The 25914-nt window shown below is 39.2% G+C and overlaps 1 protein-coding gene across 2 annotated transcripts in view; it reads left to right on the top strand.

Annotated features, from left to right (window-relative positions):
• The window catches only part of LOC137394981 (AMP deaminase 2-like), an 86244-nt gene that overhangs the window by 48762 nt on the left and 11568 nt on the right, over positions 1-25914 (top strand). For both annotated transcript variants that reach the window (XM_068081758.1, XM_068081759.1), the window contains 5 exons: positions 5694-5913; positions 8273-8402; positions 9911-10048; positions 20135-20197; positions 23629-23760. In XM_068081758.1, coding sequence (XP_067937859.1) covers positions 5694-5913; positions 8273-8402; positions 9911-10048; positions 20135-20197; positions 23629-23760 — 683 coding nt within the window. The remainder of the gene's footprint in view (positions 1-5693; positions 5914-8272; positions 8403-9910; positions 10049-20134; positions 20198-23628; positions 23761-25914) is intronic.

The raw sequence follows: 25914 nt of genomic DNA, 5'->3' as shown, positions 1-25914 counted from the left end.
TATGTCTACACTTCTGCTCACTCAGCTCTCAGTGTCTATAAGTCTACACTTCTGTTCACTCAGCTCTCAGTGTCTATAAGTCTACACTTCTGGTCACTCAGCTCTCAGTGTCTATATGTCTACACTTCTGTTCACTCAGCTCTCAGTGTCTATAAGTCTACACTTCTGGTCACTCAGCTCTCAGTGTCTATAAGTCTACACTTCTGGTCACTTATCTTTCAGTGTCTATAAGTCTACACTTCTGTTCACTCAGCTCTCAGTGTCTATAAGTCTACACTTTTTTTCACTCAGCTCTCAGTGTCTATAAGTCTACACTTCTGTTCACTCAGCTCTCAGTGTCTATAAGTCTACACTTTTTTTCACTCAGCTCTCAGTGTCTATATGTCTACACTTCTGTTCACTCAGCTCTCAGTGTCTATATGTCTACCCTTCTGTTCACTCAGCTCTCAGTGTCTATAAGTCTACACTTCTGTTCACTCAGCTCTCAGTGTCTATAAGTCTACACTTCTGGTCACTCAGCTCTCAGTGTCTATATGTCTACACTTCTGTTCACTCAGCTCTCAGTGTCTATAAGTCTACACTTCTGTTCACTCAGCTCTCAGTGTCTATAAGTCTACACTTCTGTTCACTCAGCTCTCAGTGTCTATAAGTCTACACTTCTGTTCACTCAGCTCTCAGTGTCTATAAGTCTACACTTCTGTTCACTCAGCTCTCAGTGTCTATAAGTCTACACTTCTGGTCACTTATCTTTCAGTGTGTATGTATCTGTAAGTCTACACTTCTGTTAGATGTTACGATATCGTATCTATTCCAAGTGTGTTCTTAGCTCCATGTCGTTGTTACCACAGTTACAGTACTGCGGGTTAGAATGGTTACACCGCTGAGCTCCACGCTGTTTCTAGCATGGTTATAGAAATTTTAACGCGTAATTGGTAACTTTGTTTCACTATCAGTCATATGTGTTCATGGCGCGTCACAGATATAGATGGTTGTATACATAAAATATTAAAGACTACATGAATGCTACAAGTATATCGGCTATCTTAAATCGTGGTGCAACAAGTAATGTGTATTCTACATGATAATTTGTTGGGCACAGATGGTAGGAACCCCTTCTAAGAGTAGCAAACCATGTCCAAGTAATAGATTCATAAATAAATGCGCCGTTTCAATTTCAAATGTGCTGTTGCACATCTATTTCAGATTTTTCATCCGGTTTGAATGCTAAATCGTGGTGAAGACCAATACTTTTAACATGGTCAACCGTATTATTTCCAGTAGGAGTAGCCTCTACATTCTCTCTCTATTCGGTCCGACAAAGTACCAGACAATCTCAGTCCGACATCTCATATTACGTTTGTACCAGTATCGAGAGGCACCAGTATCTTCGTATTCAGTTTTGATGGATAGCTATTTCTGAAACAGTAACTTTTTTATACACACTTCTATGCATGATTGTTTTATTAATTCAATATATTCAGAGTTGTTATTTTGTTTTCTCAGTTCGTATTAATTGTATCATTACCAAATCATCTTTTATTGTAATCATAGCAAAACAGACTTGATTTAGCTAATACTGGCTAATTATTTCACGTTTACATTTAAACACTTTTATAGTTGCTTTATTTTGTTTCTTAATTTATTTGACCAGCACAAAACATTTTCCTTATGATTTGAAGTTTGAATGTTGCAGTTGTTTGACAAAGTTTGAAAACATTTTTTGTTGTTTTATTTTCTCTCGTAATTTATTTAAACTGCACCAAAAACTTTTTTCATGATATTAAATTTGTAAGTTAGAATGGTAACTGTTGTTCTATGCTCAATAAAAATATGTTTATGTGCAAAGACTGTTATTACCCGGGCAACGACGGGCATTCATCTAGTAAATATATGAAAGGCAGATATTGATTCAGATGAGCACGGCAACCAATTTACTATGAGTCTTCTAGCAAATATTTAATAGCTTATTGTCGCCAACTTTTGGCAATGGGATTAGTTGCCTGTGTCCTTTACCTATTCTTCGGCACCAGAAATCTTTATATCAGCTGATTCATTGCCTACTAGTTGAGGCGTGTGCTTCAAAGAATTAGACATCTTCTCTTTTTTGTCACATACCTATATCGTTGACTTGACTTCCTCGCTTTTTGACTGAAAGTACTCTTCATTTTAGAACATCTCTGTGTCTTTTGTTATTATTGGGATGGCGCTATCTGTGTTTTGTGGTTAGTGAGATGGCACCATCTGTTTCTTGTAGTTAGTGAGATGACACCATCTGTGTCTTATGATTAGTGAGATGGCACCATCTGTTTCTTGTAGCTAGTGAGATGACACCATCTGTGTCTTATGATTAGTGAGATGGCACCATCTGTTTCTTGTGGTTAGTGAGATGGCACCATCTGTTTCTTGTGGTTAGTGAGATGGCACCATCTGTTTCTTGTAGTTAGTGAGATGACACCATCTGTGTCTTGTGGTTAGTGAGTTGACACCATCTGTTTTTGTGGTTAGTGAGATGGCACCATCTGTGTCTTATGATTAGTGAGATGGCACCATCTGTGTCTTATGATTAGTGAGATGGCACCATCTGTTTTTTGTGGTTAGTGAGATGGCACCATCTGTTTTTTGTGGTTAGTGAGATGGACCCATCGTTTTTTGTGGTTAGTAAGATGGCACCATTTGTTTCTTGTGGTTAGTGAGATGGCACCATCTGTTTTTTTGTGGTTAGTGAGATGGACCCATCGTTTCTTGTGGTTAGTGAGATGGCACCATTTGTTTCTTGTGGTTAGTGAGATGGCACCATTTGTTTCTTGTGGTTAGTGAGATGGCACCATCTGTTTCTTGTGGTTAGTGAGATGGCACCATCTGTTTTTTTGTGGTTAGTGAGATGGACCCATCGTTTCTTGTGGTTAGTGAGATGGCACCATTTGTTTTTTTGTCGTTAGTGAGATGGCACCATCTGTTTTTTTGTGGTTAGTGAGATGGACCTACCATTTCTTGTGGTTAGTGAGATGGCACCATTTGTTTTGTGGTTGGTGAGATAGCACCATCTGTGTTTTGTGGTTGGTGAGATGGCACCATATGTGTCTTGTGGTTTGTGAGATGGCACCATCTGTTTCTTGTGGCTAGTGAGTTGGCACCATCTGTTTCTTGTGGTTAGTGAGATGGCACTATCTGTGTTTCTTGTAGTTAGTGAGATGGCACCATCTGTTTCTTGTGGTTAGTGAGATGGCACCATCTGTTTTTTGTGGTTAGTGAGATGGCACCATCTGTTTCTTGTGGTTAGTGAAATGGACCTATCTGTTTCTTGTGGTTAGTGAGATGGCACCATCTGTTTCTTGTGGTTAGTGAGATGGCACCATCTGTTTCTTGTGGTTAGTGAGATGGCACCATCTGTTTCTTGTGGTTAGTGAGATGGCACCATCTGTTTCTTGTGATTAGTGAGTTGGCACCATCTGTTTCTTGTGGTTAATGAGATGACACCATCTGTTTCTTGTGGTTAGTGAGATGGCACCATCTGTGTCTTATGATTAGTGAGATGGCACCATCTGTGTCTTATGGTTAGTGAGATGGCACCATCTGTTTTTTGTGGTTAGTGAGATGGCACCATCTGTGTCTTGTGGTTAGTGAGATGGCACCATCTGTGTCTTATGGTTAGTGAGTTGACACCATCTGTGTCTTGTGGTTAGTGAGATGACACCATCTGTTTCTTGTGGTTAGTGAGATGGCACCATCTGTTTTTTGTGGTTAGTGAGATGGCACCATCTGTGTCTTATGGTTTGTGAGTTGACACCATCTGTGTCTTGTGGTTAGTGAGATGACACCATCTGTTTCTTGTGGTTAGTGAGATGGCACCATCTGTTTTTTGTGGTTAGTGAGATGGCACCATCTGTTTCTTGTGGTTAGTGAAATGGACCTATCTGTTTCTTGTGGTTAGTGAGATGGCACCATCTGTTTCTTGTGGTTAGTGAGATGGCACCATCTGTTTCTTGTGGTTAGTGAGATGGCACCATCTGTTTCTTGTGGTTAGTGAGATGGCACCATCTGTTTCTTGTGATTAGTGAGTTGGCACCATCTGTTTCTTGTGGTTAATGAGATGACACCATCTGTTTCTTGTGGTTAGTGAGATGGCACCATCTGTGTCTTATGATTAGTGAGATGGCAACATCTGTGTCTTATGGTTAGTGAGATGGCACCATCTGTTTTTTGTGGTTAGTGAGATGGCACCATCTGTGTCTTGTGGTTAGTGAGATGGCACCATCTGTGTCTTATGGTTAGTGAGTTGACACCATCTGTGTCTTGTGGTTAGTGAGATGACACCATCTGTTTCTTGTGGTTAGTGAGATGGCACCATCTGTTTTTTGTGGTTAGTGAGATGGCACCATCTGTGTCTTATGGTTTGTGAGTTGACACCATCTGTGTCTTGTGGTTAGTGAGATGACACCATCTGTTTCTTGTGGTTAGTGAGACCATCTGACCAGAGATCATTCTCTAGAGCACCACTAGTTTAAGATGCCCTTTTAATTTCTCTCCCAAAGATAGAAACTTATTTATAGCTATAGTGGGATATAAAGAGTTCCCGATAGGTTTGGCGTGTTTTGATCCTTTTGTATGCTGGTAGAGTAGGTAATATATGCTGGGCTGTCGATTATGCATATTTTGTCATTAAGAATATATTGTTTATGTTGCGCATGTGTTCGTGATGAAAAGGTTTCGATATAGTATTATTTCCTACTAAAATTGTACTTGTTTTGTCAAGCAGTTTTCGGCTCTAATTGCATGACTGGTTAAATTTGCTACGTCACAGCTTTTACTGTTTGAATGCTGCTTCTTGTACTCTGGTTGTTAATATTAGCATGCCTTTATATCTCAAAGCATGCTAAGATGAGCTAAAATGTATCAATTTCAGCTTGCACAAAGTATGTGTGTCTATTTATTCTAAATTCAAAAAAACTTTCTATATGCCTAGCATCGTTTTCACAAAAAGTATTGGGGGTTTGTTATTTCTGTAAATTTGAGCAGAAACCCTAATTATCAGTTTATCAACGTGCTTATGAATGTTGCATTGCAAATTTTTTGAAATTTGCTTCAAATAGAGGAGAGATTCTAATTGTTTGAGAGCGTTTGGTTATAGTTTCATTGCCGAGTTAGTAGCGCTAATGCTAAGCTTTGTGAGAGCAGCTTGTTTACGTCATAACTTTATAATGTTGAACAGATTGAACAATCGCATGCTTGCATCTGAGTGAAACTCTTTATGACATCTTTGCCCAAACTAACTTTTGGCTCGTGTACGTCTACTTACTTCTATATTGATATAAATGAGTTGTGTGTTGCTGTGTTGGTTAACAGTACAGGCTTGTACCTGATATATCTAGTAATGAACACAAAACATCTATTACCTAGTTGTGCTTATTATATGATACAAGTAAATATCTCAACTCTCATTTTTCAGTGATTGCTTCCCGGTTCAAGAATTCTCTCTGTAGCCGTAGCGTGTTAGCTTCACAATTAATTACTGAATTTTAGAAACTTATTTTGGTGTTGTAACTGTCTGGCCAACATATATAGAAATTCCTTTTATTTCTTAGTTCAATATTAGAAGCCTATAAATTAAACTTTACACTATTTTAACATTCTGTTCTGTAAACATAGAAATGTTTCAGAACTTCTTACGGATGGCATTCTTGTGTCTGTTAAAGACTTTCCCATACACCCACCTAAAAAGGAAGGCGATCCATTTGATGTACTCATGCTTGATGATTTGAACTTCAAGCTGAAGATGGTTGGAGGAGTTGTGCATGTCTATGAGAATGAAGAGATGTGTGCTAAAGAGCAGCCGATAGAGTGGGCATATCCGGACAGGCAGTCATATCTTGCTGAGCTCAACCTTATGCTCTCACTAATCAGCGATGGACCTCTGTGAGTATTACATGTATATTTTATGGTTTAAACTAAAGAATTGTCTTATATGGTACGATGTGGTAAGATATGGTATGAGGTGGTAAGATATGGTAAGATAAGGTATGATGTGGTAAGATATGGTATGAGGTGGTAAGATATCCAAGGATGTGGTATGATGTGGTAAGATGTGGTAAGATATGGTACGATGTGGTAAGATATGGTACGATGTGGTAAGATATGGTATGAGGTGGTAAGATATGGTGTGATGTGGTAAGATATGGTACGATGTGGTAAGATATGGTACGATGTGGTAAGATATGGTACGATGTGGTAAGATATGGTACGATGTGGTAAGATATGGTACGAGGTGGTAAGATATGGTAGGATGTGGTAAGATATGGTAGGATGTGGTAAGATATGGTAGGATGTGGTAAGATATGGTACGATGTGGTAAGATATGGTACGATGTGGTAAGATATGGTACGATGTGGTAAGATATGGTACGATGTGGTAAGATATGGTACGATGTGGTAAGATATGGTACGAGGTGGTAAGATATGGTAGGATGTGGTAAGATATGGTAGGATGTGGTAAGATATGGTAGGATATGGTAAGATATGGTACGATGTGGTAAGATATGGTACGATGTGGTAAGATATGGTACGATGTGGTAAGATATCCAAGGATGTGGTACGATGTGGTAAGATGTGGTACGATGTGGTAAGATGTGGTAAGATATTGTAGGATATGGTACGATGTGGTAGGATGTGGTACAATATGGTAAGATATGGTAGGATGTGGTACGATATGGTAGGATGTGGTACGATATGGTAGGATATGGTATGACATGTTAAGATATGGTAGGATATGGTAGGATATGGTATGATATGGTATGATATGGTACGACATGTTAAGATATGCCAGAGTTATTTAGGTTACTACATCTGATTCTTTAACTCTTTCGCTACCGCATTATATTAGTATATATATATACATTATATACATTATATATACAGTACTTATATTACCGCGAAAGCCGATACATCGGCTTGCGGTAGCGAAAGAGTTAATCGAAAGGTAGATTCAGGACCTTTTTACTGAATGATCAAACAGAATGACTTTTAGGATTTCAGGCTTAGACAACCAAGTGAGCAACTCCTCCAAGACTAGTAAATTATGGAGTAGAGAGTTGTCTGTTATCGAGTTTTGTATGATTGGTTAAATGTAAGAGAAAACAATTAATAGTTTCACATTTGTGGATAATCAAACCACTTCTTGTGAAGTTAGTTTCTTGTGAAATTTTCATCGCAAATTAAAATAATCATATGTTAGGGCGATCATTCTTATAAGAGTATGCTGTAGTTGGTTTAATTTGCTACTCAGCCCAAAAGTCTATAATAGCTTTGTAGTATGCTAAGGGAAGTTTTATACTCTTACTTATTCTAACATACTAGTAACATAAGCTAGAAGAAGTTTTAGCTAACTTTAATTACATCATCCTCATGACACTTGCTGACACTTTTTGACACTTGCTGACACTTTACGACACTACAACACTTTATAATACTTTATGACACTTATGTTCTTTTATATTCTAGTTTTACACTGTACCTCCTTACTTTCGCTTACAAAACTGGAATGTTTTAAAAGAACTTTGTATATTGGAAATTAGTGCGGGCGCGGAGTCAAATATTTGCTGGAATTTACAATGTACAAAGTCGTCGACTTACGACCTATGCGACATACGTCCACTCGACTTTACGACCACCTCTGTGGTAAGGTCAGGCAGTTCAGAGCGAGGCGTAGCGTAAGCCATTTTTCATTATTTTCGTTAAACTTTTTCGTTATTTTTCCGCGAGTTTTTTCTGCCACACGATATCAACAATAATTTCTCTTGAAATCAAAATTTGGAGATTTGTGTACTGAATATATACATTATCAAGAGATATATGTTGCTAGCCATGCCGAGTTCAGCGTTATCCGTTACGGTAAAAACGGATTCGCAAACAGATAAAGAATAAAATCTTAGTTCGAAGTTTGAAGTTTTGTAAAATACCAACTAAAACTTCCTTCAAGTATGTGTTTAGTAAGCTAAATTCATTTAAGTTAGATTAGAATCGACAGAAAATACAGAATCGACTTACATCCGGATCGACTTATAGCCGGCCGGAACCAAACACAGTCGTAAGTCGACGGACTTACTGTATGTAGCAAAATTCATATGGTAGCAATCTTCATATGTTGTAGCAATCATAAGTAGAAGTTTGACAATGCAATCCTTTTATGTGAGCTTTTTCAGTTTTTGCTGTGTATATGCCTGTAAGAGCGCAGAAGGCACACATCACTCATAGTGTAACACACGTGTAACTCATTGTAGCAAATCATTCGCGTACAGACGACTCCAGTACCTAAGCTCCAAGTTCCACATGCATTGTCTTCTTAATGAGAACCTCGAATCTGTTGCCCAGAAAAGAGTGCCTCATCGCGACTTCTACAACATCCGCAAGGTAATCCTTTATTTTTTTAGTAACTTTCTTTTTTTTGTGGTCTTAAATAAGTCATTTTTTCAGTTAAGGCACTTTTATAAAATATGGAATGCGTAATGTTTTAAAATAGATTGTTTACCTAAAACATTGTCTTGTTGTGAACTATCTATCATTACGAGCAGATAATCCAGAAGTGATTCGTTGTTGATTAATTAGAATCTGAGGCTGTCATTCAGCTTTCCAACTATAAAGGTACGGCCGCATGTAACAATTGTTTTCGTTGATTTTGACCGAAATCACAAAATGAACGAAAACACATAATTGTCAGAGCTGTGCATGCACACCGAAATCGTCGACAAAACGCTTTTAATTGGCTAAACAAATTATTAGCGAGCACGATTCTAGCCGCTTTTGCAATTTATGTAGTCCGAGGCACATAACGCGACACACAAGAAAAATACTAACGTGATTTCCCATTTTAAATACAATGCAACTGACTTGATTGCTCTAAAGATGGCAACTCTTTCTACAATGGAGCTTTTGCTGCTAAAAAAGAAATTGCTATTATTACAAAAATGATTTGTAGCCATGGTGTCCGAACGATAAAGAACCAACAATAGCGCACTCTAGGCAGTTGCATCGTATGTACTATGTTGAATTGCGCTGGTACTTTTATTGTGTGTCGTAATATGTGTCTTGGACTATATAAATTGTAAAAGCTGCTAGAATCGTGCTCGCTGATAATTTGTTTAGCCAATTAAAAGCATTTCGTTGACGATTTCGGTGTGAATGCACAGCTCTGACAATTCTGTGAATTTCAGCCGAATAATTCTGTGTCTTTCGTTCATTTCGTGATTTCGGTCAGAATCAAAGGAAAAATTGGTACGTAAGGCCGTACCGTAAAGTCCCTTACTTCAGCTTATATCTAATATTATTTACCTATATTCTTCTTTTCACTACAATTCACACAAATATAAATCAGTTAAAATTCAAAGTTATTTTAGCAAACCACCATTTTTTATATTGTATTCGTCTGGGATTCCAGCTTTTCAGAGTTATCCTAGCATTTGAGCAGCAAATTATTACATTGCAGTTTTTTGTGGATTACATGCACAAAATCTTGCAGCCTTAGCCAAAAAGTTAGATTTAAAGTCCAGTGTTGTGTGAATTTTACAAGACATGTGCAATTCAAAAGTGGAGCTAGGATTTTCAACCCTTTCCTGCAATTGTTAAGAGATGTGTAGTTTTTTATATTTAAAATTTGAGATTTTGCATTTGGTTTGGCATTTATCAACTTTGTCTTTTACTTGTAAAAGTTAGGCTTGTTGTCAAAAATAGGTTTTTCCTAATGTTTGCCAACAACAATGTAAAAATTGAAGGGAATCAATTTGTTAGATGAATTTAAGGTTTTTAGTTCAGCTAGTTTCTGCTATTGGTTATTTTTGTCGATAATTTAATTTGAAACAATTTTTTGTAATAAGATCAGAAAATGCTGGTATGGGGTGAAGCAGGGTTTTTGTATGGAGCAGGTGGACACCCACATCCATGCATCATCCTCCATGAACCAGAAACACCTTCTCCGGTTCATGAAAAAGAAGATGAAGACAGAGGCAAATGTGCCTGTGGCAAGAAACAAGGAGACGAATACAATGATGACACTCCAAGAGGTGGGTGTGTGGGATGGTTACTCTGAAAGAGGTATGTCTGTGAGATGGTTACCCTGGAAGAGGTAGGTCGGAGAGAGGGTGGTTTCGGAATATGTAGGTGTGAAAGATGGTAACTCTGGAAGTTGTAGGTGTGAGAGATGGTAACTCTGGAAGATGTAGGAGTGAGAGATGATGACTCTGGAAGATGTAGGAGTGAGAGATGATGACTCTAGAAGATGTAGCAGTGAGAGATGGTGACTCTGGAAGATGTAAGTGTGAGAGATGGTGACTCTGGAAGATGTAAGTGTGAGAGATGGTGACTCTGGAAGATTTACGTGTGAGAGATGGTGACTCTGGAAGATGTAGGAGTGAGAGATGGTGACTCTGAAAGATGTAGGAGTGAGAGATGGTGACTCTGGAAGATGTAGGAGTGAGAGATGGTGACTCTGGAAGATGTAAGTGTGAGAGATGGTGACTCTGGAAGATGTAAGTGTGAGAGATGGTGACTCTAGAAGATTTAGGTGTGAGAGATGGTGACTCAGGAAGATGTAGGAGTGAGAGATGGTGACTCTGGAAGATGTAGGAGTGAGAGATGGTTACCCTGGAAGATGTAAGTGTGAGAGATGGTGACTCTGGAAGATGTAACTGTGAGAGATGGTGACTATGGAAGATGTAAGTGTGTGAGATGGTGACTCTGGAATATGTAAGTGTGAGAGATGGTCTCTGGAAAATGTAGGTGTGAGAGATGGTAACTGTAGAAGATTTAGGTGTGAGAGATGGTGACTCTGGAATATGTAAATGTGAAAGATGGTGACTCTGGAAAATGTAGGTGTGAGAGATGGTAACTCTGGAAGATGTAGGAGTGAGAGATGGTGACTCTAGAAGATTTAGGTGTGAAAGATGGTGACTCTGGAAGATGTAGGAGTGAGAGATGGTGACTCTGGAAGATGTAGGTGTGAGAGATGGTGACCCTGGAAGATGTAGGAGTGAGAGATGGTAACTCTGGAAGATGTAGGAGTGAGAGATGGTGACTCTAGAAGATTTAGGTGTGAAAGCTGGTTACCCTGGAAGATGTAGGAGTGAGAGATGGTGACTCTGGAAGATGTAGGTGTGAGAGATGGTGACTCTGGAAGATGTAGGTGTGAGAGATGGTGACTCTAGAAGATGTAGGTGTGAGAGATGGTGACTCTAGAAGATTTAAGTGTGAAAGCTGGTTACCCTGGAAGATGTAGGAGTGAGAGATGGTAACTCTGGAACATGTAGGAGTGAGAGATGGTAACTCTGGAAGATGTAGGAGTGAGAGATGGTGACTCTAGGAGATTTAGGTGTGAGAGATGGTGATTCTAGAAGATTTAGGTGTGAGAGATGATGACTCTGGAAGATGTAGGTGTGTGAGATGGTGACTCTAGGAGATGTAGGAGTGAGAGATGGTGACTCTGGAAAATGTAGGTGTGAGAGATGGTGACTCTGGAAGATGTAGGTGTGAGAGATGGTGACTCTGGAAGATGTAGGTGTGAGAGATGGTGACTCTGGAAGATGTAGGTGTGAGAGATGGTGACTCTAGGAGATGTAGGAGTGAGAGATGGTGACTCTGGAAAATGTAGGTATGAGAGATGGTGACTCTGGAAGATGTAGGTGTGAGAGATGGTGACTCTGGAAGATGTAGGTGTGAGAGATGGTGACTCTGGAAAATGTAGGTGTGAGAGATGGTGACTCTAGAAGATGTAGGTGTGAGAGATGGTGACTCTGGAAGATGTAGGAGTGAGAGATGGTGACTCTGGAAGATTTAGGTGTGAGAGATGATGACTCTGGAAGATGTAGGTGTGAGAGATGGTGACTCTAGGAGATGTAGGTGTGAGAGATGGTGACTCTGGAACATGTAGGAGTGAGAGATGGTAACTCTGGAAGATGTAGGTGTGAGAGATGGTGACTCTGGAAGATTTAGGTGTGAGAGATGATGACTCTGGAAGATGTAGGTGTGAGAGATGGTGACTCTAGGAGATGTAGGTGTGAGAGATGGTGACTCTGGAAGATGTAGGTGTGAGAGATGGTGACTCTAGGAGATGTAGGAGTGAGAGATGGTGACTCTGGAAAATGTAGGTGTGAGAGATGGTGGCTCTGGAAGATGTAGGTGTGAGAGATGGTGACTCTGGAAGATGTAGGTGTGAGAGATGGTGACTCTGGAAGATGTAGGTGTGAGAGATGGTGACTCTAGAAGATTTAGGTGTGAAAGCTGGTTACCCTGGAAGATGTAGGAGTGAGAGATGGTGACTCTGGAAGATGTAGGTGTGAGAGATGGTGACTCTGGAAGATGTAGGTGTGAGAGATGGTGACTCTAGAAGATGTAGGTGTGAGAGATGGTGACTCTGGAAGATGTAGGTGTGAGAGATGGTGACTCTAGAAGATTTAGGTGTGAAAGCTGGTTACCCTGGAAGATGTAGGAGTGAGAGATGGTAACTCTGGAACATGTAGGAGTGAGAGATGGTAACTCTGGAAGATGTAGGAGTGAGAGATGGTGACTCTAGGAGATTTAGGTGTGAGAGATGGTGATTCTAGAAGATGTAGGTGTGAGAGATGGTGACTCTGGAAGATGTAGGTGTGAGAGATGGTGACTCTAGGAGATGTAGGAGTGAGAGATGGTGACTCTGGAAAATGTAGGTGTGAGAGATGGTGACTCTGGAAGATGTAGGTGTGAGAGATGGTGACTCTGGAAGATATAGGTGTGAGAGATGGTGACTCTGGAAGATGTAGGTGTGAGAGATGGTGACTCTAGAAGATTTAGGTGTGAAAGCTGGTTACCCTGGAAGATGTAGGAGTGAGAGATGGTGACTCTGGAAGATGTAGGTGTGAGAGATGGTGACTCTGGAAGATGTAGGTGTGAGAGATGGTGACTCTAGAAGATGTAGGTGTGAGAGATGGTGACTCTGGAAGATGTAGGTGTGAGAGATGGTGACTCTAGAAGATTTAGGTGTGAAAGCTGGTTACCCTGGAAGATGTAGGAGTGAGAGATTGTAACTCTGGAACATGTAGGAGTGAGAGATGGTAACTCTGGAAGATGTAGGAGTGAGAGATGGTGACTCTAGAAGATTTAGGTGTGAGAGATGGTGACTCTAGAAGATTTAGGTGTGAGAGATGATGACTCTGGAAGATGTAGGTGTGAGAGATGGTGACTCTAGGAGATGTAGGAGTGAGAGATGGTGACTCTGGAAAATGTAGGTGTGAGAGATGGTGACTCTGGAAGATGTAGGTGTGAGAGATGGTGACTCTGGAAGATGTAGGTGTGAGAGATGGTGACTCTGGAAGATGTAGGTGTGAGAGATGGTGACTCTAGGAGATGTAGGAGTGAGAGATGGTGACTCTGGAAAATGTAGGTGTGAGAGATGGTGACTCTGGAAGATGTAGGTGTGAGAGATGGTGACTCTGGAAGATGTAGGAGTGAGAGATGGTGACTCTAGAAGATGTAGGTGTGAGAGATGGTGACTCTGGAAGATGTAGGTGTGAGAGATGGTTACCCTGGAAGATGTAGGAGTGAGAGATGGTGACTCTAGAAGATGTAGGTGTGAGAGATGGTGACTCTGGAAGATGTAGGTGTGAGAGATGGTTACCCTGGAAGATGTAGGAGTGAGAGATGGTGACTCTAGAAGATGTAGGTGTGAGAGATGGTGACTCTGGAAGATGTAGGTGTGAGAGATGGTTACCCTGGAAGATGTAGGTGTGAGAGATGGTAACTCTAGAAGATGTAGGTCTGAGAGATGGTGACTCTGGAAGATGTAGTATGTTTCATAAATCACTGCACCTTCAATTGGCAAATTGAGTTGAATAATGACCAGTTGTGAGTGCAGAGAAAATGTTTTTATGGTTTCTTTGGATTGGTTGGTTTTTGATGGCGGGCATTGGTCCAAAATACTTGAATCATAATTAATGAAAACATAAAAAATTTTCTTTTTGCTGCTTCAGAGAAATCCAACTAATGAAATTACCAACATTGCAATTGTTTCACTGTACTTTGGTGCATGTTATATGCAATAAAATCTAATAAGAAACAGATGAATTTGCTTATTTTTTTAGTCTCGTGTAAACTTGAAGTTTGATAAAGTTCGGTAGAGCAATGTTTACTAAATCGGTGTCTGACCGTGTCGTGTGGTTGTCAAGAGAAAAATGCAAAACCAGTGCAAGAAAGAGCATGAAAATGTCAGCGGCCAGAAGTACATAAATGCCAGCTGGTAGGAGCACCCAAAATTCGGTAGTCAGGCGTACACAAATGTCAGTTGTTCAGGAGCAAAAAATGCTACTAGTAGGGACGAAACTTGAACAAATAGGTCTAGAGTGACACAGCTGAAAGCTCCCGCTGTATAGGCAATTGACATTTGAGCATTCGCACCATTTCTTTTCGATATGTTCTATTGAGTATGGTGTAGATGATAGGGTTGACTCCAGCTTGCGTCAATGCTATCCAGAATAATGAGGCAGCGATACCATAAGGCATCGGGGCATGGAGGGCATACGCCATCATACCGATGCCGAATGGCATCCAGCAGACGTTGAATACTCCAACTATGGCAATGATGACTAGCGCTGCTTTCCATTCAGTTGCCGGCTGATTATCGAGATCGTCGGCTCGAGTCGACGTGCTGCGTAAAGTATTAACAGCAATTTCTTTGTTATGTCTCTGTACCTCTCGGTGTATCTTTATATAAGTGTAGAGAATGGCGCTGTTGGGCAATAGGAGGTCAAATATGTTGAGGAATAGTACGTAAAGAGGGTAGCTGTTCATGTTTGGCCCACACATGTACATGTCATCAATCAGAATAAAGCCGTCAGCGTAGTGCAGCATTACAGCGTTGTGCGCAATTACAAAGCACCAAATGACTACGCTAATATATTTGATATATTGTACGTATAGAGTGTAGTTGAAAGGATAGAGTATAGCGAAGTATCTCTCGACGCTCACGAGGCACAGGGCCCAATTAGCGGCGCAGTTGGCAACAACTATAAGAAAACCACTGACGGTGCATCCGATGTTGTCAAATTGCCATGTGCCCTTTAGGATGGTGTTTATGGAGAATGGTATGAGAGCACCCAGTATTAGGTCGCATAACATCAGGTTTCCCATAAGAAATCCTGCAGAAGAAAAACTTGGAATGTGTTTCAATCATAGATATATATACCTAGATTGGCCAATAGGAAAAAGCCTGTCAGACTTAAATAGCATGACCATTGTATTGTACCTCACGCTTGACTGCACTGCTGGTAACAATGAAGCTTATGAGGAAAATTTGACAAAATTACATTGATTTTCACATAAAAACCTTCTTGGATACTTAATCCAGTAAACTAAAGCAATTCTGTGATAATATCTGATAACCACCTTAGATTAAAACTATAAAAGTTATGAATTGTTGTGAACAAGTCATGAGCCATCAGGGCTTTATTTGCCACCCTCTCCTATCCCCATTCTCTCTTTTCCCCTTCTCCAAAGAATAAGTGAGAAGGGGAAAAGAGAGAAGGGAGAATTGAGAGGGGGGGGGGCAAATAGCCCACCCACTCAAAGATCCAGACCCTGGCTAGCTGAATAGACTAATATCATGTTGAACTAAACATGGCAAAATATGATGAGCCTGTGAAGTTTTGATCTGATCAGGGAAATGGAACCAACGGCTTTCTTAGCTAAAGCTGGAACAAGACCAAGGAATGCAGGGTCGGACCAGACTCGGGGTCAGCAATGACGGCCAAGATCGGGTCGGACCGGGTCAGCACGATTTTTTATTCATTTAAGGTTAAGAGATAGTTCTATTACAGCCTAATGTTGTTACATCAATAAACTGAAATAGAAGAAACCCTTATCACACCAATCATTATATTTTGTGGCTTGGTTTAGAGATGCAATCTATAATTTATGGCTAGACATTGGTGGATCAATGCTATTCAATGGGTGATAGATTAATGGCATAATTTGGCTAGTGTTTTTATTACAAACTTTATTTTCAACTGCAATTATAATCAACAAGAGATTAGTTAAGAAATACTTTACAAATATAGAAATAGATAACCCAGCATAGTGGAAAACAAAAATCCATCACTTCCCTAAAACTTCTGGTATTAGTGAAAGAAACTAAAAATAAAATAAATTTGCTGGATTGAAGGTTCTTAGACGCGCTTTTAAGTTCCTCAGGATGCCCTCGTTGTAAATGCCTCAATAGTATTGAGGTGGATCGTTCTTTGTAGCTTAAAGGTTGACTTGTAACAAAATTCACATTACAGTTATTTGGTATCAAAATATTCACCATGTTTTACTCTGTTGTGTTGTAGGTGCCAAATACGTGGAAAGATGATTACAAGCATTTAAAAGCTCAAAATTGAAAGGCCGCCGTAGATTGGAATCTCTTTATTTCGATGACATAGACATTACAGTTTGGTTATCGTTTTGTCACCTGATGTTCTCACGTGAATTGAAAAGCCAATAAAAAGCTAAATATAAAACTTATCGTAGCACTAGTTTATGACAAACACTTCGGATTTTACCGAATACCCTGTATCAAATATAGATGCTCGCTACTTTACAGTTTTGTTTCGGCATTATTAAATCGTCAAGTCGTCATCTGATCGCGTGACTCAATATTTCGAAAATAATCTTTGCAGCATTTTTCGATTATCACAGGTGACCAACAGGCTCGTCATGATAATCAGACAATGATATGTACTCCTTCGAGCTAAGGTTAAAAAGTTTAACGATTTTTTACGGTAAGTTATAAGATATCAGTGCTAAAAGTGACAGCATTACAATGACGATAAAACAGACGCGTAAGAACAATAGACATGGTTTTATTGAATGCGTGAAGTATATTTATAAAAATATTTTGACGAATGAGATTGCATGAAAGTGTAAACAGAAACCATCTTGTAACAACTACGTCCTATTTGAGCCGTTTGGGAAAGCGAATCCAAACTACAGCGGTCTCGTGTGGCTGCGATTAACTGTTCGTTTTTTAACTTTTAAGAGCTTGTAATCACATTCCCACATATTTGGCACCTACAACACAACAGAGTGAGACATGGTGAATCTTTTGATACCAAATAACTGTAATGTGAATTTTGTTGCAAGTTAACCTTTAAACAATAGCATGATGTTGAACCTCAGCAACTTCTCCAAGGTAGCACTTAGTGCTAGCCTGGGAAAGTTTTTCACCAATCCAGCACTACTAAGCAACACTCTCGTCGCTTTCTCACTGTGGTTGCAAACCTCAATCACCACAGGCGAAGACAAAGTCAAGCCACCACGATTCTTAACTGTGATTAGGGAATTTGTTGCTTGGTTGACATCATAGTTGGTAACATCTACGATGCTAGTGATACAATCATTACATTTCAGCTTTGGTGACCTAGCCAGCTACATAGCCAGCTGTAAAATAATCATTCTGTCTCATTTTTGACTTAAGACATACTTGCATAGTCATTATATTTAGTCATGTTTAGTTCAGCATGGTATTAGTCTATTTACCTAGCCAGGGTCTGGCTCTTTGAGTGGGTGAGCTATTTGCCCCCCCCCCCCATTTCCTTTCTCCCTTCTCTCCTTTTCCCTTCTTCAAAGAAGAAGTGAGAAGGGGAAAAGAGAGAATAGGGATAGGAGAGGGTGGCAAATAAAGCCCTGATGGCTCATGATTTGTGTGCAACAATTCATAGCTTTTATAGTTTTAATCTAAGGTGGTTATCAGATATTATCACATGCAGTAATTGCTTTAGTTTACTGGATTATGTATCCAAGAAGGTTTTTATGTGAAAATAAATGTAATTTTGTCAAATTCTCCTCATAAGCTTCATTGTTACCAGCAGTGCAGTCAAGCGTGAGGTACAATACAATGTCATTACGTCATGCTATTTAAGTCTGACAAGGCAACGGGTAGGAATAGCTATTATTGGCCAATCTAGGTTTATATATCTATGGTTTCAATATGGTTGACTAGTGTTTCCTGTTTGAAATGATACTAAATGCGTCTAATTGGCCACTTCTTTTTATGGCTCACTGGGTTTACTTTTGCCTGAACATGAATTTGCATGATTCAAGACATACATTAAACACGGGTGGAAAGTTGATACTGCTATAAATATACATTAAACATGGGTGAGAAGTCGATACTGTTATAAACATATATTAAACACGGGTGGGAAGTTGATACTGCTATAAATATACATTAAACACGGGTGGGAAGTTGATACTGCTATAAATATACATTAAACATGGGTGGGAAGTTGATACTGTTATAAACATACATTAAACACGGGTGGGAAGTTGATAGTGCTATAAAAATGTACACAAATGTTGCAAAACATCACGAGAAACAGGAATTTGAAGTTTCACTGTTGGCTAATTGCATCAACTTATATTAGTCCAGGTTTTGAAAGCTTTTTACATTTGACTTATTCCACATATCTGGTGAACAGAATTATATTTTTGTGATAGTGATACTTGGTGACAATAAGGATTTTTAAAGAAATTGTAAGTTTTCTTCCTTCACCCAGAATATAAGAAGAAACATGAAGATTTTGTCAACATAATTTCTAAGTACTCAAGTACCTAACTATCAAATATAGGAGGAACAGTTAAGATTAGATCTTTGTTTCTTGATGATGCACAAGCCAAAGCCACAATAGATGGCTTTCAGGCTACTTTGTCACCTTCCCACTTGTCAGAATTTGATAAAAGACAAACTTTTTTAGATAAAGTATGATGCCAACGCTTCAGCATTAATTAACGCTTCAGCACTAATGGCTTAAAAATTTTTTCCGTGATTTTAAAAAAATGTGCAAGTACGGAATCACAAGATGAGTGTTCTCTAGCTGCTTTTTCTGTCGATAGACCTGACGGTCTTATTATCAGCAAAGACATCTAAAACAAGTATTTTACTCTACTCGTAATATGAAGCTACATGCGAGGTTATTTCCTCATTCCTTCCACATACCAAATACAAGAACACAAAATCACCATTTAAAAAGTAAAGGCAAAAGTGGATTGCAAGAGTTTTTACCTGTAGAATTTCGTAATCGAGGGTTGAAACATATCAACCCAAATACAAATATGTTCCCACTAATGATGATGATGTCGAGGACACAGAGGTAAACGATTCCTACGGTCTCAAACACGTTCATGTTGTCATCGAATTCGACATCTGAGGCGATTGTTAAAGTCAGCACTATAGTGCCCCCACCAGCTATAAATTTTATCAATGAATGGTTTTAGAATCTCATTGCACTGCAGTAAGAAGGTAGTTGGCATGGAGTCTAGAGAAATCTATCAATTATTGTGTTGATTAAGAGGCAAACAGGCTTTATTGGATTATCCCAAGCAAGTCGATGGATTTGATTTAATTTGATATGCTTATGGCTTAGCTTCGGGGTAGTTTGACATCCATGATATTAACTGATAATTGCCGTGTTATAGTACAATGAAATGTCTATGTGTCATATAGAGTAAGGAAGATGTAGCAGGATATGAGCTATATGATAAGCTGTGATGATATAGATGTCTGGGATATGGTGTCGAGTGATGTCTATGATACATCGTAAAAGTGTTACCGCATTACTATATTAAAAACTACAGACGAACTGCTGCAAAAATCCTTCAAAATGTACTTTTACTGATCGCTATGCAACTTTCTGTGGTATTTTTGGCAGAGTAGCGGGTGGAAGTCTGTCAGGGTAGGTGTTATAGACTGACTTCTATATCTGCCATATTCAAAAGTTTTTTCATCTACACCAATAGGACAATTTATAAAACTTGTGGGTTCTCTTTGAACATGCATGTTACCCTGGTTGTCTAACATTGAAGAATATATTTTAAAAATGAGTTTTAGATTAAAACAGCATTATTTAAAATGTTTTGTTGTGAGAATGGAACGTAATTAAACATCCTCAAATAAACAGCCCATGTTTATTTAGGATTCACAAAGGATGCTTGGAAAGGATGATTGGAAAAAAAGGCTAACCAACAATGAACATCAAAAATGCATTCATTTTCATGAAGCTCATGGGGTAGTTATTGTGCACATGTATGTGGTAGACATTTGATACACACATATATGCAGTCCTAACCAGTAAATTATTTAATTGCAGGTTTTTAAGAGTGTCGGTGTGGATGTTTATGATCTCTCAGTTGATGTTCTCGACGTTCACTGCGTAAGTAGGCTCAATTTTATTTTCCAGTATCTGGTTTGCTGGCACAAGCATGTTGAAGTACAGCTCCATTTAGATTATGTGAATTGTTCATGGAATTACAATAAATTATTTGAATTTTTATATCAAGATTATCCGGTTCGCTCGTTATTAATGGTAAGAATGCTGCCACATGTATTAGTTATGTGATTATAATCTGTTTCAACATCTGTTGATGTTATTGCAAGCAGTTGCTGCCTTTTCGTATGAGTTTGAACATTTGAATTGCTGTCTACTTTGGCCTCACAAATACACAATGCTGCCTTTTTCAAAAGTTTTCATGAATTAGTATCTATGGTAATGGCATGCAGTTAACTTCAAACATGTATTATACTGTCCATAAATTATATGAATTTATTTTATAGGATAGATTTGAACCTTGGGATAGCACTTTAAACCATTGTCTTAGCGGGTAGATTATACATGTGCATAGTCTATACATCAGCCCGTGCTAGTACACTGACCTAGTCGTTCATCCCTATGGCGTCTCCTTGTTCCAGTTTCAGCACCGTTTTATTTTTTCCTTGAGTTTTCATAACCAAAATTCACATCGTTACTTTAACAATTTGTTTTAATGACTGTTGATATCCAAAAGATACTTTTGTTCTTTGTCTGGACTACCGATGCCACCTCCAACTTTGTCTGTTGTTATTATCTCCTCTTTGCTACTACTTGCTACTCGCACCATTTTATCTATCTTTGTATGAAAATAGCTGGTCAGATTTGTTAGTCGAAGTTTGATGGTAAGCTTACTTGTTAGTTGGCAAATCGCCAAGCTACAATACCTCTTTACTATGAGGTGCTGCAGGCATTTGTAACGTATCGATTTGTAGTAGCCCTGGAGATAAAATGGAAGGATATTCCTATTTAATTGGCTGGCTTGTCGGCTCCCAGTGTGCTAATTAGTGTGCGGCCATGGTAGATAGTCATACACGATTATAGTAGAAAATGAGATGACTGTTGATAATAATTTAAACTTGTTGAGAAATTGTCTCACGACCAAACACGAGTGAAGCGATTGTTTGGGAGCTTTATGATAAATGCATATGTGCACACAACTCACGAAAGTGATTCATCAACAGCCATTGCAAATTCTTGTACCCAAATCTCATCAACAAATTTAATCAATTTTCAATGAAGTCGTTTAAGTATAATAACGATACAAAACACATATAAATATAAACCTTTTTAAATATGTTGCCAAGTCTTTGAAATTTGTAGACAATATCCTAGACCTTACCCATCTGATCGGATTATACATAAATAGACAGTTTAATTTGGCCTAAAATCGCTATTAAAACCTGACAAGCTTTTTTTAACCAAATTTAAGACCGGCCAATGAAACGCTGATAAAGCCGTGCGACCGAGAGTATAACCATTAAGTCGTGCGTATTTCACGAGAAAAACGTGCACATTTCGCCAGTCTATGGCATTGTCCAAATGCCGAAGGTTTCTAGTATCTTTCCGGTTTTAATATCTTGCAAAAATATTTAATTATAAGAATAATCATTCGAATTTATTTATCCGAAGGTTTCTGTGATAAACGTAGACCATTTGAGGCGTAGACCGATTTACAGGTACGAAATTGTGGTAAACAGTTTATCAGCCTATGTTTTTTTGGTCCAATTACCGAAGGTTTCATGAAATTAGAACGTTAGCCAAAATTCTTTACATCTTATGTACAAGCTAGAGCCGAACTACAATGCCCCTTTATGACGAGAACATTTTTTTAATTTGCACCAGTTTGCAGAAAACTTCCAGACGCGTGAATGCTGATGCTCGCTTTCTGTTACAGATCGCTATCAAAATCATTCGACATTCAACACAATCAACTTTCAAACTGTGTATATTACACAGCAGGTTGCCATTTTACTTCTAATATTGCATTTTTCCTATTGCAGGGAGAGATATAAACATATAATCTTTTCCTTTCATTATTGCGGTTTGTTGTACATAATAACACCCAGTACATTACAGCTACCATTGCCGCTACCATTGCAGTTATCCTATTGCACTGCAGTGCCATTTGACTGCTAATATTGCATTTCTCAACCAGCAGTACCCTTTCTTTTTTCCAATAACACTTTGGTCGTGGGCTGTATGACAGGGGAATTTCTAGTTTTAATTAAAATATATGAAGCAAGCCAGCTGTTAATTTAGCAGCTGATACATACATTGTGACTTTTGTGTACGCTCATCTAGTAGCTTGTTCTCAGACCATTTCAATATTCAAGCTTACCTTTTTCTGTTATCCCATGTTTCATTGTGTCATCCACAGTGTGCATCTTAGTTAAGAAATATCAGTAAAATGCAACATTCAATAAAAAAATTAAATACATCAATCTATATGTAAATCTCAATGTTAGTCTGTTCGTGTGTCCAGTTATAGCGCTTAAGCTTAAGTTCAAATCCGCTACCCACTGAATTTGAACTCAGAACCTCCAGTTCGGCAGACAGGCATTTCTTCAATACGTTGTACTGTCTAACTGGCTATACTATGGACTAAATTTGGCACATACTTATTGCACATGCCAATCTTTCATGGTTTGATGCTAACATTGCAGCTAGCGTTGTGTGAAGCTATACCAAAAGAAAAATTTGGGCCCGTAGGTAAAAAAATGTTCACACTAACATGGCCAACAAGACTATTGTAATCAGTGTAGAGCTGTAGTAGGAATTGCAGCTGGTACAATATTAATTACAAATTACGCAGAAATAAACACAGTACCCAAAAATAAACAAAACTCCTTCATTTACAAGTTAGACTGGTAAATGTTGTATATTAAGTGAAAATAAATTTTCTGTGTCAAAGCTTTTTTATTACACGTGCAACGCCGGACGTTCAACTAGTCATGTATGAATGTTTCATAATAAAATGTTAATGATTAAAGATTTTGTTTGTTTTCAAAATGCAAACGCTAGTTTTGTTTTCACGATGGTCATTTTTAAAAATCATTTGTTCTTTAGCATGTCGTAAAAAATATTTAGTCCTATTCCATGATAAAATATTAACTGTTAGTTTCTTTGCAACGCATTTTGTTGTTTTCACAGATGTTTGATTCCTAGCCATGACAAGCAAAGAATGGAGCAAAAAGTACAGTTTTTATTAGTGTTGAGATCATGGTAGTACTAGTGTACTAGTACATAGTGTACTATTACAGTGTAGGTAGTACTAGTGTATGTGGTGAAGTTAGAGTTGAGTGAATAATGTTATTAGTAGGCCGTTATGTGCTTCGTAGAATAGTACCAGTCAGTAATACGTATATCCAGCAGGTTTCGAGGTGACATCGATTTTTTATGCCACAATAGAGCCAAGGTGCAAGCTAGGCAAGAAAAGAGCTAGCTATTCTATATGCTATATACAATGTAACTCTGCATTCTCTTTTATATTGTAGGGTAGAAATACTTTTCACAGATTTGATAAGTTCAACGCTAAATACAACCCAATCGGGGCATCTATCGTCAGAGATATATTCATGAAGACGAGCAATGATATACAAGGAAGATACTTTGCTGAAATAATGAAGGTAGAAGAATACAACGTATTAATATTATGTTAGCTTTGTAATCTACATTTCTGGTAGAATATGTATTATTTGTAAGATTATTCGTTTCAATGTATGACTAAGTTTTGTATAAGGAAGCTGTACACACATTCGTTGAAGGGGGGTTGAGAGGCAGTTGGCTAGTCTATAAATTAGCATAGACCAGCAAGGTAGCATATCTTTGAGCAAATATCGTCTCAAATTGTAAAAGACTGTATGCCCTGCTCTCAGGTCACATCTAGCCTCCAATCATCTCACACAATTTTGCCAAGTTTTTGGCATGCGCTCTTCCACTTTGTGCACTGTCTGTGAGATGGCTGTGCACTGTCTGTGAGATGGCTGTGTACTGTCTGTGAGTCTGCTGTGAATTGTTTGTGAGCCAGCTATGCACTGTCTCTGAGCCAGCTGTGCATGTGCTAGCTTGGCTCATATTTAAAAAAGAGTAACAGTGATAGATGACAGTTAAGTTTTGTTCTTAGGGAAACTTTTTACAAATGTACTAACTGTATTTGGTTTTTGAGAAAATACTTTACAAACAGATAATTTTGCTCTTGAAAAAATCATCTGCAATATTTAAAACAATAACTGCCAACTTACAAGTGTGATGGGAGTTAGTCTGGCCTATGACTGGGCCTATGACTGAGCCGTTGGCTAGACTACCGACCCAGTTCGGTTCAGCTCTACTCATCGCCCACTTCGAAGCTGAGTCAGGAAAGGCTGGAGCCTACAAGACTGCCATCAGTGCGCTAACAATATAGCTGAAAAACGGAGGACCTTTCAGAAAAGCTAGTCGAGGAAGACTAGAGGCACATACAGATACCGACTAGCTGCCTGAATGGCACTTCCGCCTTGAAAGAGGCGGGATAGAACCTGGACAACGTTGCATATTCAGGAAAACCAACTGGTTGCTCGTACAGGACACCCGCCTTAAAAGTGGTGGATCAAAGCTGGGCACTTGGGTAGGTTCCGTAAGAATAACTGATCAATGAACTGTGCCGAATCCCAGACACCCAACAGCACCCAAGTGACTGCTAAGGATGCCAACCAATAGGGCCAACTAGCCTGATCACAAGCTACAGGTAATGGATTTTCGGCCATCATGTATCAAGACATCGCCACCGGAAGAAGTGTACCCATAGAGCTTAAGAGGAAAAGAGCTAGATATCTTGTACCGCATGCAAGATTTGTCCAGGATCTGGTCACATGTAGTGCTAAAAGCACAGTGTCCTCTGAGAATTACCTGAGATGGTATGCTGTTTGTCCTTCAGCTCTAAAAAACCATCGTATTGCAGACACACATTTTGGCTCACTCGGGGTTGGGAAGGACAATGAACTGCTTCTAACCTGACTGGGCCTGTCCTGATGGCAACTCTTAATAGGCTAGTAAGAAGGTGTGAGAGGTAGGTGTTCTAAGCCGCTAAGCACAGTGGAACAAGGATGGAAAGCAAAAAGCAAGATCTGTTATCCAGCCTACCCTGGCCACAATCCCTGGCAGAGGGGCAACAGTTTGTTGATGCTTACGGACCACTTCACCAGGTAGCAAGACATCATTGCCCTGCTAAATGCCTCGGCATCAGTAGTAGCAAATGTCCTCGACGGAATGGTGTTTTGTTTCATGGGGCTGCCAGAGCAGATATATACGGACTAGGATCATAGTTTAAAAGTTAACTGATGACTGAACTCGGTCAGCTGAGTTCAGCCGAGACAAAACCCACACCATCCCATATCACCCGCAAGTGAACGGGATATTGGAAAGAATAACCAGAGACTAGAAGCTTCGCCAACACGCTAGCTTTGCTGCTAACATGAGTCCATGACAAATAGGACCAGCTACTTACCCAGCTGATGCGGGCATACCAAGGCACCTCTAATTCACAACCAGAGAAACAGCAAATACGCTGATGCCACATCGGACCATCTGGATAATTATCCCTACCTACTGAGTTTTCTTCAATCAGCGAGTGTGTGGTACAAATCTAGAAGAGGCTGGGGCTGTGCATGATGGCAACCAGCAGAGCCAAACCAGCAGAGAAATCCAGCAGGAGGACTGAGAGGAGCCACTCCTTTACACACAAAGCAATTGGGGATGATTGTCCAACAAAAGGAAAAGGCGGCACAACCCATAGCTGCAAGTCA

The sequence above is a fragment of the Watersipora subatra genome, chromosome 4 (genome assembly GCF_963576615.1).
Source record: "Watersipora subatra chromosome 4, tzWatSuba1.1, whole genome shotgun sequence".
Taxonomy (NCBI): Eukaryota; Metazoa; Bryozoa; class Gymnolaemata; order Cheilostomatida; family Watersiporidae; genus Watersipora; species Watersipora subatra.
The sequence above is the reverse complement of the archived record's forward strand: the minus strand, read 5'-3'. Positions and strand labels throughout refer to the sequence as shown.